The sequence below is a fragment of the Carcharodon carcharias genome, chromosome 2 (assembly GCF_017639515.1).
Source record: "Carcharodon carcharias isolate sCarCar2 chromosome 2, sCarCar2.pri, whole genome shotgun sequence".
Classification (NCBI taxonomy): Eukaryota; Metazoa; Chordata; class Chondrichthyes; order Lamniformes; family Lamnidae; genus Carcharodon; species Carcharodon carcharias.
In genome coordinates this window covers 173,022,154-173,035,701 of record NC_054468.1, presented here as the reverse complement: position 1 = coordinate 173,035,701, position 13,548 = coordinate 173,022,154, and the positions used below count along the sequence as shown (strand labels likewise).

At 45.6% G+C, this 13,548-nt stretch overlaps 1 protein-coding gene across 5 annotated transcripts in view; it reads right to left on the bottom strand.

The window, feature by feature from the left end:
* LOC121274754 (clathrin heavy chain linker domain-containing protein 1-like) overlaps nucleotides 1–13,548 on the bottom strand; it is a 161,224-nt gene that overhangs the window by 100,368 nt on the left and 47,308 nt on the right. For all 5 annotated transcript variants that reach the window (XM_041182107.1, XM_041182110.1, XM_041182100.1 and 2 more), the window contains 2 exons: nucleotides 12,377–12,464; nucleotides 7,042–7,148 (listed from right to left, as the gene is read on the bottom strand). In XM_041182107.1, the coding sequence (XP_041038041.1) occupies nucleotides 7,042–7,148; nucleotides 12,377–12,464 (195 nt within the window). The remainder of the gene's footprint in view (nucleotides 1–7,041; nucleotides 7,149–12,376; nucleotides 12,465–13,548) is intronic.

The following is a 13,548-nucleotide window of genomic DNA, read 5'->3' as shown; positions in this document are numbered from 1 at the left end:
TAAACAAAAAAATAGAAGTTGGGATCTATTAAGCTGGGTTCCACTCTGGTATCAGGCTTGTCCAGGGGTAACCTCAGCTGGGATCATAACACTTGCCTATGAACCCCCCCCGAAAGCAATATGGTGGTGCTGCCTGTAAAGCCCGGTGTTGAGTGCGAGGTGCCGTGAGTGCTGCACAATGCATAGTAGGCGAGCAAACCTCGAAATCATGAGCAAAGTGTAGGTTGCCAGGTGCACATCGCTTATATAGTTATGAATCATGTCGGTCTAAACGTCAACATGCCCTGTTCATCCAGCGTACAGTGTAATTCAGGCGAGCAGCCATTATAATGAGTATTCATTATATTCAAATGTATTAAAATGATGTTCCTGACATGACACAATGGGAAATACATGCCGCCATTGAAGGCCTGGGGTGGATGATCGCAACCTGTTTTCTTGCCAATGTGAAACTGATTTGTTTCACTCTCACGATATTTTCCACTCCCACCTGCCATGATGCCCACCACAGGTGGGAGCAGAAAATCCTGGCCAACATATTAGTTAATCACTATTTCCCTTTCACAAAACCGTTTTGACATTGCCTGAACCCATTTAGATTTTCTAAGTATCCTGCTTAATTATGAATTCTAGCAACTTCCATATGCCAGATGTTATGCTAACTAGCCTGTAGTTTCCTGCTTTCCATCTCACTCCTTTCTTGAAAATTCCAGAATCTAAGGCATTTTGAAACATTGTAACCAATGCCTCTACACCATCTGTAGCCTTTTTTTTGCAAAAATATACTTTATTCATAAATCTTCAAAAACATTTCGAACCATTTCAAATCACCATTTCAAAAATACAAACAGGTTCAACTTTTACAACTTGAAACACAAGGTGTATCAGAAAAAACAGTGAATATTTCAATCATTGGCAGACATACATTTTAATCTGTACAGCCTGAGGGGCTCTTTACAGTTCCCAGCCCCCCAGTGCACTGTGGCAGAAAGGTCTTAGGCAGCGACCCTTCCCCATTGCGCCTTTGCGGCAGCTGCCCCAAGCTTAACTGTGTCCCTCAGCACGTAGTCCTGGACCTTGGAAAGTGCCAGTCTGCAACACTCGGTCGGGGACAACTCTTTGCGCTGGAAAACCAACAAGTTTCGGGCAGACCAAACAGCGTCTTTCACCGAGTTGATGATCCTCCAGCTGCAGTTGATGTTTGTCTCGGTGTGTGTCCCTGGGAACAGCCCGTAGAGCACAGAGTCCTCTGTCACAGAACTGCTTAGGATGAACCTCGACAACAACCACTGCATCTCTCTCCAGACCTTCTTTGCAAAGACACAATCTACAAGGAGGTGAACAACGGTCTCTTCCCCACCACAGCCACCTCGAGGGCAACGTGCAGAGGGCGTGAGACTCCTGGCGTGTAGGAAGGATCTTACAGGGAGGGCCTTTCTCACCACCAGCCAAGCTACATCTTGGTGTTTGTTGGAAAGTTCTGGTGATGAGGCATTCTGCCAAATGACTTTGTCAGTCTGCTCAGGGAACCATCCCACAGGATCCACCCTCTCCTTTTCCCTCAGGGCCTTTAAGACGTTACGTGCCGACCACTGCCTGACGGACTTGTGGTCGAAGGTGTTTCTCTGCATAAATTTTCCCACGAGGGACAGGTGGTACAGCACAGTCCAACTACTTGGAGCGTTCCGCGACTGCGTGGCCAGACCCATCCTTCGCAACACCGGGGACAGGTAGAACCTCAGCATATAGTGACACTTGGTGTTTGCGTACCGAGGGTCTACGCACCGCTTGATGCAGCCACACACAAAGGTGGCCATCAGTATGAGGGCAATGTTGGGCACGATTTTTCCCCCTTTATCTAGAGGCTTGTACATCGTGTCCCTGCGGACACGATCCATTTTCGACCTCCAGATAAAGCGGAAGATGGCTCGGGTGATCGCCACCACACAGGAGTGTGGAATGGGCCAGACCTGCGCCACGTACAGCAACAGCGAGAGTGCCTCACACCTGATGACCAGGTTCTTACCCGCAATGGAGAGGGAGCGTCGCTCCCACATGCCCAGTTTCCTTTTCACCATAGACACTCCCTCCTTCCAGTTTCTAACGCGTGCCCTGGTCCCTCCGAACCATATCCCCAGCACCTTCAGGCCATCAGCCCTGACAGTGAAGGGGACAAAGGATCTGTCAGCCCATTTCCCAAAGAACATGGCCTCGCTCTTCCCACGATTAACCTTGGCTCCCGAGGCCAGTTCGAAACGGTCGCAGATGTGGATAAGTCTGTGCACCGACAGCGGATCCGAGCAGAAGACGGCGACATCGTCCATGTACAGGGAGACTTTGATCTGAATGCCTCCACTACCTGGGATCGTCATTCCTATTATGCCCGGATCCTTCCTGATGGACTCAGCAAAGGGTTCTATGCAACACACGAAAAGAACAGGCGAGAGAGGGCAGTCCTGCCTGACTCCACCATCTGTAGCCACTTCTTTTAAGACCCTAGATGCAAGCCATCAGGTCCTGGGGACTTGTCAGACTTTTAGTCTAATAGTTTTCCCAGTACCTTTTCCCTGGTGATGGTGATTGTTTTAGGTTCATTCCACAACCCCCACAAACCCCCTTTCACCTCTTGATTTTCCAAGTATCTTTGGAAATTTTCTAAGCCTACTACAGTGAAAACAGAAACAATATGCCTGTTCAAAGTTTCCATCGTTCTCTTGTTTTGCATTATTAATTCCCCAGACTCTCTCTAGAGGACCAAACTCACTTTAGTTACTCTTTCCCTATTTAAATACTTGTAGAAACTCTTACTATCTGTTTTTATATTTCTAGCTAGCTTTCTACCATACTCTATCTTCTCCCTCTTTATTAAGTCATTCAGTCATTTTCTAGCCATTTTAGGCAAATGGCATGTTGGCCTTTATTGCAAAGGGATCAGATTATAAGAATAAAGGAGCCTTACTACAATTTTACAAGGCTTTAGAGAGACCACATCTGGAATAGTGTGTGCAGTTTTAATCTCCATATTTAAAGGAAGGATATACTTATATTGGAGGCGGTACAGCGAAGGTTCCCTGGTTTGGTTCCTAGGATTAGAAGGTTGTCCTGGAGATGTTGTGCAAGTTGGGCCTATATTTTCTGGAGTTTAGAAGAATCAGAGATGATCTAATTGAAACATACAAGATTCTGAAGGAGCTTGATAAGATATACGTTGAGAGATTGTTTCTGCTGATCAGGGAATCTAATAGACAGGGGCACTGTTTCAGGATAAGGGGCTGACCATTTAGGACTCAGATAAGGAGAAATTACTTCACTCAAAGGGTTGTGAATCTTTGGAATTTTCTACCCCAAAGGGATATTGATACTTCATCGTTGAATACATTTAAGGCTGAGATTGACAGATCTTTGGTCTCTCTGGGAATCAAGGGACATGGGGCCCAGGATTTTATGGCTCTGCCATGGTGTGTCTCCCCCCCCCCCCCACCGCCCCCCCCCCACCGCCCCGGTGGATGCGGTGAGCCATTTAAATCTCCATTCAGTTCGGTGGGACAATAATATTCTGCTGGGCGGGAGGGGCCACAAAATTCTGGCTGGTGAGTGAGTGGGAAAGTGCAGTTGAAGCCCGAGGTCAGCTATGACCGTATTGAACGAAAGAGCAGGCACGATGGGTCACAGGGTCTGCACCTGCTCCTATTTCTTGTGTTCCTGAGGAATGCTTTCCCCCTGAGCCCCACTGACTTCAGTTTTACGGGGCATCTTGCAGCACACTCAGCCAAACATTGCCTTGATGTCAAGGGCAGTCACACTCATTTAACCTCAGGAATTCAACACTTTTGTCCATGTTTGGATCAAGGCTGTAATGCGGTAGATTCGAGTAGCCCTGGTCAAACCCAAAATGAGCATCTGTGAGCAGGCTATTGGTGAACAGGTGCCACTTGATAGTACCTTCAACTAAACTCCATCACTTCATAATAATTGGACAGGAAATACCTGGGCAACTTTCACTTTGTTGTTAGATGCCAGTGCTGTAGCTGTATAGGAACAGCTTAGTTAGAGGTCCGGCTAGTTCTGCAGTACAAGATTCTAGCTGGGATGCTATCAGGGCCTATAGCCTTTGCTGTAACCTGTGTGCTCAGTTGTTTCTTGTGGAGCAAATTTAATTGGCTGAAGACTGGCATCAGTGATAGGATGATCACTTGTCAGATTTTATTTTGGACAGTCCATTTTTAACCTGGTTTGTCTACTGCCCTGAACTGGATACATATTTTTATTTTGAGGCATTAACAATGCAAACCGTCACTGCAGGATTGTCCCTGCATCTTATACTTATCGCTCTGCTGCAGTGAAGCAATGGCAGGGGGTTGTGCTTGTTCCTTTCTTCATTGTCATTTGCAAGATCGTCATTGTTTAGTTAAAGGCCACATATGCCTGTGATAATATCATCTCTATGCGCGGTATGGCAGCAATGCTGTCTTTCCCCTTGCACTGCAGCGCTGTTGGTCTGGTGTCTGGTATTCTTGGCCTCTGTCAGTAGCCACCCTAATCAGTGATGGTGGGGACCTCAGGAGGATGCAAGGTGGATCATATGTTCATCATTTCTAGTTAACTGCCAAACGTTTCAGTATTTTTGCACACCTGTGCTTGGCTCCGCCATTGTTGAGGATGGAATGTTCATGAAGTCTCCTCCTCCCTCTAATCGTCTAATTGCCTAAAATGATTCATGACTGGATGCGGCAGGAATTGCAGACCTTTGTTCTAATCTATTAGCTGTCAGGTCACTTGGCTCTGACTATAGCATGATGCTTCCTCTATTTACTCCTGGTTGGCATCTCGATTTCAGGTACACCTGGTGCTGCTCCTGTTCTTCTACACTCCTCATTGACTCAGGGTTTGTGCCCTGGCTTATTGCTAATGGTAGAGCGAAGAATATGCCAGGTCAGGAGGACACAGATTATGATGCTCTTGATGGTTTACAGCATCTCATGGATGCCCAGTTTTAAGATGCTAGATCTGTTCTGAATGTATCCCATTTAGCATGGTGGTAGTGTGACACAACACGATGAAGGGTGTCCTCAGTGTGAAGATGGAACTTCGTATCCACAAGGACTATGCAGTGGTCACTCCTAACAACCTGGCCAGATGCATTTGCACCAGGTAGATCAGTGAGCATGTGGTCAAATAGGGTTTTCCCTCATGTTGGTTTTCTCACCACCTGCTGCAAGCCAAGTCTGACAGATATGTCCTTCAAGATTCAGCCAGTTTAGTAAATAGCAGTGCTAACTAACGGCTCTTAGTGATGAATAGTGAACTTCCCCCACAAGCCCTTGCTAACCTTAGTTCTTCTTCCAGTGGTACTCAACATGGAGGAGTGCTGATTCACCAGATGAGAGAGGGCAGAAGGTGGTAATTTGCAGGTTTCCTTGCCAACATCATCAGAATTCATGGAGTCAGGAGTCAACGTTGAGTACCCAGAGCCAATCCATCCCTCCCTCTGCTGGATCTGTCCTGCTAGTGGGGTTCAGTCTGGGATGTTAAGTTGTTACTTCCCCCTCCCAATTTTAGCAGAGTACCCAAAGGAGGTTTTTGAGGGTGGGTGTGCCTTTGTCGAAATTCAATGCCTGGTCAATGATTTCTTCCCATGGTTCTAGTCACAAAATAGGTTTTTACTCTTTCAAGAATAACTTCATGTGATTCTGTCCGGAATGTTTTTAAAAATCATATATTGTATAATATTATTCTTATACAACTATTCTATAGTATTACATTAAATGACAAGTAATTAATATAACCTGGTTTCTCATGGACCTCAATGGACTGGAGCTCTACACCAATTTTTCAACACACATTCCCTTTGACAATGCTGGGAGTGTAGGATTGATGAACTAACCTTATATTTTTGCAAATGTACCAGTGTTTTAAAGTCTAAACAGTAATTAAATAAATTCATATTGATTGTAATTTTGGAGGAACTATTATCTAGATCAATAAAGCAGCTAGTTTAAAGAAGCTGTGGTACTTTTATACAACGTGAAGAACTGATACTGAAGATATTGCTATTAAATGTATTTCTGCTTCTGTTAACTACTAAAATATTTTCAGTTATATTGACCTTATTTTTAGATATGGTCTACAAATCTACAAAACACAATGAATATGTAAATACTATAAACAGGTACTAGGAAACAGTTCAACACAAGTAGTACATTGCTCAATCTTTCTTGATAATGCTACTTTTGCTGAACTATTGAAATATCCCATTTTTAAAATGAGACATATTCCTTTAATTCCTGATCTAGAAAAACTAGGAGGAAATGCATTCAGCTGATGCAAGATTATGGCCTGAATTTTTCTGTCGGCGGATGGGCTCGGCAGGAGCGGGCGGGGACGGTCGCGAAGCCAACCGCCATCTGTGATCGGCTTTGCGCCGCCATTTTATGCAGGTGGGCCAATTAAGGCCTGTCCAGCGTAAGACATGAGCTGTAGCACTCAGAGCTAGCTGTGCAGGCGGGGGGAGGAGGGGGAGAAGGGAGAGTCGGGGCCAGCGCTCTTTCACGCATGCATGCGAAACAGCGCTTCAATTTCCCTGAGGCACTAAAGTGCTTTTGAAATAAATAAATTAATGGTTTGGAAAGTTAATCAAATATGTCCCCTCATGTGACTGTGTCACATGAGATGGGACATGTTTTTACATTTCAGAAATTTTTTTTTTAGTGGTAAAAGTTTTAGGAAACCTCATCCCGCTCGTGGATGAGGTTTCCTAAAAAACGTGAAGGCAGCTTGGCCTTTTCACCTGCGTAAACAATTACATTAATTAATTCATTAATGGCCTTAATAGGCCTACCAGTTAGCAGTGGGCACACAGCCGAACGAAAGACTGTGAGACAGTGCGATGACGTTGGGATGCACGCCCAACGTCATTGTGTGCCATTTTATGCACCGGCATGTCGGGCCTGCCCCCCCGCACGCAGTCTGAAAACTTTGGGCCTCTGTTTTTCCATTTTGATTGCTAGCCACATAAAACACAATAATGAACAAAATACATACCTTTAAACCTTTCCATGACCTCCAAATTATTAAGGATTCCTCGGGGACAATTTGCTACATGTATTGCAGCTGCCTTATATTGCTTATTGTCAAACAGTTCATTAAATCTGTAAGAAAAGTGGAATTTTTAGTTTACAAACAAGAGAATATTTTAAATATGGCCTCAGGCCTACACCTCCCAGTGTCCTTTTCTATGTTTACTTTGACCTCAGGAAGCAGACTAACATTGGGCTGAATTTTCCCAAGACGCCAGGAGCATTTCTTGGTTCCTAAACTGATCAAAGGTGTTGCACAACATGCAGTCTAATTTTCACGGAGGCAACCAATTAGTGGTTTATCTTTATGATCGCTGTCCCAGGGCACATTCAGGAGGCAGGAGGTAGATGTGGCAGGCCCCATTTAAGCAGTGAAGGCTGGAGGTTGCTTGACAGGTCAACAGTTGCAGCGTGGTAAGTAGGACATGGGTCCAGCTTCAACAACCTTCTGAGATCTGGCAAGACAATGCCCAGCAGTCAGACAGAAGTAAATACACAATGAGTATACCTGTGCGTAGAAGGCCCTCAAGCTAAGCATCGCCCAGGAAAACTTAGGACATGTGCCCAGGTCGATTCCTCATCTGAGGGAAGGGTTCACAGCACTTTAGCTTTTGGAGGATGTTGAGTTAAACCCATGGACAGTAAATTGCCATGATCATTAAATGCCTCATGCTGTTCTGATGAGAATTATCACAGTCTTGATCTGCACCTTACAGGAAAACGCGTACACAACAGTTGCAAGAGGATTTGCTCTTTGGATGGAGTGGCCCACCTGGCAGTATTGATCTTGTTGGAGGAGGAAGCCCTTAACATTGCCAAAGTGGCTGTGGGAGAGGAGGTTACCAAGGACAAGATGGGTGTGCAGCAGAGAGAGGGTGAGAGCTGCTTGTTCTGTCCATGCAAGCGGCTTGGAGTGGCTTCCTCATTTGTGTAGTTGTACCTAGTAGTCCACAGTTGATGGTGATGTCTGATGAAGCAGCTACTGAGAGATGGGAGGCTGAGTAACTGGTATGTTCCATGTTCCATAGGGCCAATGCTGAAGGAGCAGCAACAAATGATGTTGGACCTCAGAAGAAAAGATACACCCTGAGGATCCACCGTCACAGGAGTCAAGTTCACCCTCCACCAGTGCAAATATATACACATTGGTGGGACCCCAGGCACAATTAGAATGGTTATCACAAGGTGAGCATCATGTCAGCAAACAGAGGCATATGATGGACATAGCCGCAGGTGTGGGAGTCCCCATCAGAGGATGGAGGACAGCTCCAGCCCTACTTACCTTGTCAGAGATGTTGAACTTTGGGGATACAAAGTGGGTGCTTGTGCAGCAGCAAAGGGAAATGTGTGGCCATCTGTCAAGCGCTCCCTGAGGCAGTGCAGAAAATGGAGGAGTCCATTCATCACATGAGCATCGCAATGCTTCAGACACATGAGCATCTGAGCTCCTCCATTGAAAAATTGGCCAACTTCATGGAAAGTCGCATGCAGTGGTCCACCAAATGATACATTCTGTAGCATTGACCGCTCCATTGCAGCAATAGCACAGATACATGGACAGATAGTCAGGTCCTGTACCCAATACTGGTCAGAGTGGACATGCAATTGAGCCATGAAAAGGCTGAGGGAGACAGGGATGGTGTATAAGGTGCCACTCCTGAAGGAGCCCCATCTTCTGTTCCTGCCCTCTTGGTCCCTCTGACAGAGACATATGTGATGCCTCAAGCCCCTACGACTGATGCTGCCTCTGCAGAAATGTAGTTGGTGCAGCCTGTAGCTCATGCGCCATGAGCATCTCAGCTGCAGGAATGCACATTCAAGAAATCTGCCTCCACATCAGCCACAGGAGGAGCACGTCTTAGAAGCTCTCATGAGAGGACAGGAAGCTACAATAGCATCACTTAGGGGTTCACTTAAGCGCAGTTCATAATGATTCTGTCGATTTCATGTATGTTACTGGAATGAAGTGGACCCTTACATGTGTCATAGAACAAAGCAATAGAAGCACAAGATGCAGCGTGTATAAGAAAACTGTGAGTGGCCTGGGCCACAATGTGATTGGCGGAGACATGCTACTTTATGACAACTGGACACCAAAGCATGAATTTTCAGGCCCTGGTAAGGAGCAGAAGTGGTGGGGGCCCAAAAAACTGGAGTTGGCTGGCATGTTGGTTTCCTGACCACGTTCCCTGCAACAGCCATTTTTGCTGAGGTTGCTTTCAGGCTGGCAGGGCTACAAACCCCCAAAAGGCAGGCAACAAAGTTGGCTCATTAAAAGCCTTCTTAACACAAGTTAAAGAAAGTGACTTCGCTTTTCCAGTCGGCCTCCAGTTTTCCAACACGATGGGGGAAGTGTAACTGCCTGGAGCTGGGCACCAAGTGGCAGTCAGGGACCAGCACTCTAGGCAGGCATATAGGCCCTCCCTGTTTGTCTGAATGCACAGTCAGCCATAGACCACCCTGAAGAGGGAATCCCCCACCTCCCCACAACCGTCCCACCCCCGCAACCCCAACATTAGTGGCCTAACTGTTTTTCTGATCTTTAATTAATGTTTTAAAAAGTTAGTGAGAGTGCTTCCATGTTGAAGCACCTTCTCATTTACTTATCCTGGACTACAGCCTGCTCTTCCCCTCAAGCTGGAAGGTCTCTGATTGGCCCTTCAGCTTTGAGAGCCCACCTGCTTCCCTTAATAGACAAAGAACCTGTTTCCATGCCAATTAAGGAAGCATCTCCATGAAAATCCTAAAGAGACACTGTTTCTCACCAGGGGTTCAAGACCTAGAAGGCCCAACTTCTGTTTCCCTCCGCAAAGGGAAAATCTAGCCCCAGGAGTTTAAGCGTCATTGGACTACCGGACAGTGGATGAAAATGCTGGGGGAGATGTCACATAGGAAGAGTCTATTCCAGGATCTGCCAGCCTTAAGAAAAGCATTCCTGGATCAGAGTGTCATGGGCTTCCCTGCCATCCTACTCAATGTGTTGTTGTCCGTGCAAGCTATAGATAGCCTTGCAGCGCAGCCTGATGATCCTCATCAACCTCCTCTTACTACAATACAACGGTGCGCTCTTCCCCATGGACCTCCTTCAGATTCAATCCTACCTGTAGGGCCCTGTTGCACAAGGCACAGCAGATCTTTGGGATCAGTGCCACAATTGTAGGGGCATATTTGAAGGTGCTCCGCCCCCCGCCTCACTCTGACGAGGCAAGTCTCTGAAACTGCATCTTTAAGAGGACCTCGGTCTGCCCATTGATGACCCTTGTGGTGTGATGGCAGCAGTTGAATCGCTCCTGCACCTCTGCTGTGGGTTGCGCACAGGTGTCAACAGTAATCTCTTCAAAGGATAAATCTGGTCAGCCAGGAGTCATCCAAGGAGGCATGAACAGCTGTGACACTTGTGTCTGCCCAAGGATGAATGAATGAATCATGACAGTGGTCAGAAAACCTCGTGCACCTGAAGGAATCACCTATAATGGTCGCACACCAGAAGCATGCTGAATGAGTGGACCCACTTCCTAGCGATAAAAACACCTGGCTGAGCTGCTGGAGCCTCGACGGGTACATGGGTGCAGTCAATCATACCCTGCATCTGAGGGAACTCTGCCACAGAGGCAAACCTGTGGCTCTCTCTGCCTGACTGGCCACATCTAACAGACTAGTCAAACATAGTCATACTCACCGAATCATAACTTACAGCCAATGTCCACACTCCTCCATCAGCAGTATGTCCTGTTTCACTGGCAGGACACATTACCCCCACCACTGGCAACACACTGTGACAGCAGTATGTATATACCATATACAAGGAGCACTGCAACAACTCACTAAGCCTCCTTCATCAGCACCATCCAAACCTGTGACCTGTACCACCTACAATGATGGGGACAGCAGACACCTGGAAATACCACCACCTGCAAGTTTGCCTTCAAATCACTCACCATCCTGACTTAGAACAATATCCACGTTCCTTCAAGTTGCTCGGTCCTAACAGCACTGCGGGTGCATCTACACTACATGGACTGCAGCAGTTCAAGAAGACGATTCACCACCACCATCTACCCAAGGGCAATTAGGGATGGGTAATAAATGCTGGCCTTGTCAAAGACACTCATAGCTCAAGAAAAAATATATATTAAAAAATTGTGATGAATATAAAGTCTGCTTCCCTTTCACACATGGTATCTGTCATCTGAGTAATGCTGCTGTGGGCAGCTGCCTATCATATCCCAAACAGGTCTACTGACGACTCCTGGAGCAAGCCAAATGTTTACAAATTCAAGGCAATTGTCATCTTGTCAGCTACTGGCACCTCCAGGAGGGCACACAAATCAGCCACTATTTGTCTCATTGGGGACAGCTGGCAGTAGCACTGCTGCTGAGACACGTTAAGGAAGATGATCTTTTGTCAGTACACCCAATGCTCTAGGTAGCACCATCTTGCCATTCCTACTCCTCAACCAGCACTTCTGCATCCCCATGCACCATGGGACTGCCTTTGTTGCTAGGGTTGTTGTTCCTCCCCACTGCTCCAGCCCATTGCTGAGTCGATGGCCCCATGTTGAGAGACAGCCTCAATCACTGGGACCTCAGTTGCCAAATTGCTCTTTCACCTTATTGACACAGAATGAGCCCCACTCCAAAGCGCACCCTCTCTTTCAGCATTTACAATCCAAGGGCTACCATTAACAACCCTTTGTCCTTTTGTTCATGACATCTTTGTCAGTCTCTCCTTTGCCCTCACCTATCGCTGGCCTCCTTTCAAGCTTCACCTGCTCCACCCCCCTTAAACAGTATAAATTTCACCACATTTTTACTTCCCTATAGTTCTGAAGAATCAAATGGACTCGAAACCTTAACTCTGTTTTTCTCTCCACAGATGCTATTGGACCTGCTGAGTTTTTCCAGCATTTTCTGTTTTTGTTTCAGATTTCCAGCATCTGCAGTATTTTGCTTTTATCTTAGTGTATACTTTATTTTTTTGTACATAAACATTCCACATTTGTAGAACAAAGCAACCTTGTGATTGATTTTTTTTTAGCATATCGTCTCATGCACACGTTTTTCCCACTTGGGAATAGTGGTGGAAGGATTCCTAGACTGACTATCAGCCAATTGAACCACATCATGAACGTTCCTTCCATAGCCAAGTCCTGGCATGGGACTTGAACCCAGAACTTCTGCCTCAGAGATATGGATGCCACAACTGCATTACAAGACCCCCGCTGTGATTGATTATAAGTAATAGATTAATCTTTTAAATTTGAAAACATTCACATACATAGTTTGTTATTTGAGCTCACCTCTCAACATACTCCAACAAGTATGTCGATTCATTAATCTTGCTGGGGTCATCATCATCGAATAGCTCAGGCCAAAGACTGTCAACCTCTGTAAAAGAGCAAAATGCATTGTTTTATTTTGGAACACAGCAATCCAACAGAAACATTGATTTACTGTTATTTAAGCAATAAAATTTCAGTTGGCAAGACAAATTGGCTGTGTTACATCCATTAAATTTGATGTTGCATCAAATGTACCATGAAGTTCACATTTCAGATTCCTAGATGATAGGTTTTACATCCTGCCTACTTAATCAGAGAAGGTGCTGAGCAGAATCTGTCTATTTCCTTAAGTAGAAAAATCATACAGAAATTACGCACATTCATCTCAGTTCTGCCAACCAAATTTATCTGAGTAATAGCTCCAGGTGGTCTGATTCAGCATGAAAGTGGCTACAGAGTTGTGTTACATTTTCCAGGAGAACCTCCAACCAAACTCTAAGACAGGTCACAGCATGATGGTCACAGCTGCCTTCATTTGTTCCCCTCAGGCTCTTTCTAGGCTGCCAGCAACGACAGCAATAATCGTCGGTTTGCAGTGCATTGAAATATAAAGCAGGCAATGCAATGCTTTCGATAGTAAACAATTACATCATTTTCCCCATCTAAGAAACTTAGGATGTTTCAAACAGCAGAGTTTCCAAAAGTTCAAGATATATTGATGATATACATATACCCCTAACTGTTCTTGAACACAGGAGTGCCACATACATGAGCCAACAGTTTCCATTTTCAGCACAATTGGTGACCCAGGTGCAAAATGAACTTAAAATTACATTACTTTTGTAACGTTAAGTTTTACCCAAGTTTTGACTCAAATTATTTGCATATTGTCAAACATAAAGGCACAAATCTTCGGAGGAGTGTCAATCACAGTTGGGACTTCCAATCCCGGCTTCTCCAGAAATGTTGAGGGTACAGTTCCTTGAAAAGTTTCTTCGTAGCACTGGGGAAACGGGGGAAGAGAAGCCATGTCCCCATTTTACTTACAGAATACGGCAGCTAGCACCATAAAGAATTTAAATGTTCCAAAGATAAAAGCAAAATACTGCGGATGCTGGATATCTGAAACAAAAACAGAAAATGCCGGAAAAACACAGCAGGTCTTGCAGCATCTATGGAGAGAGGAACAG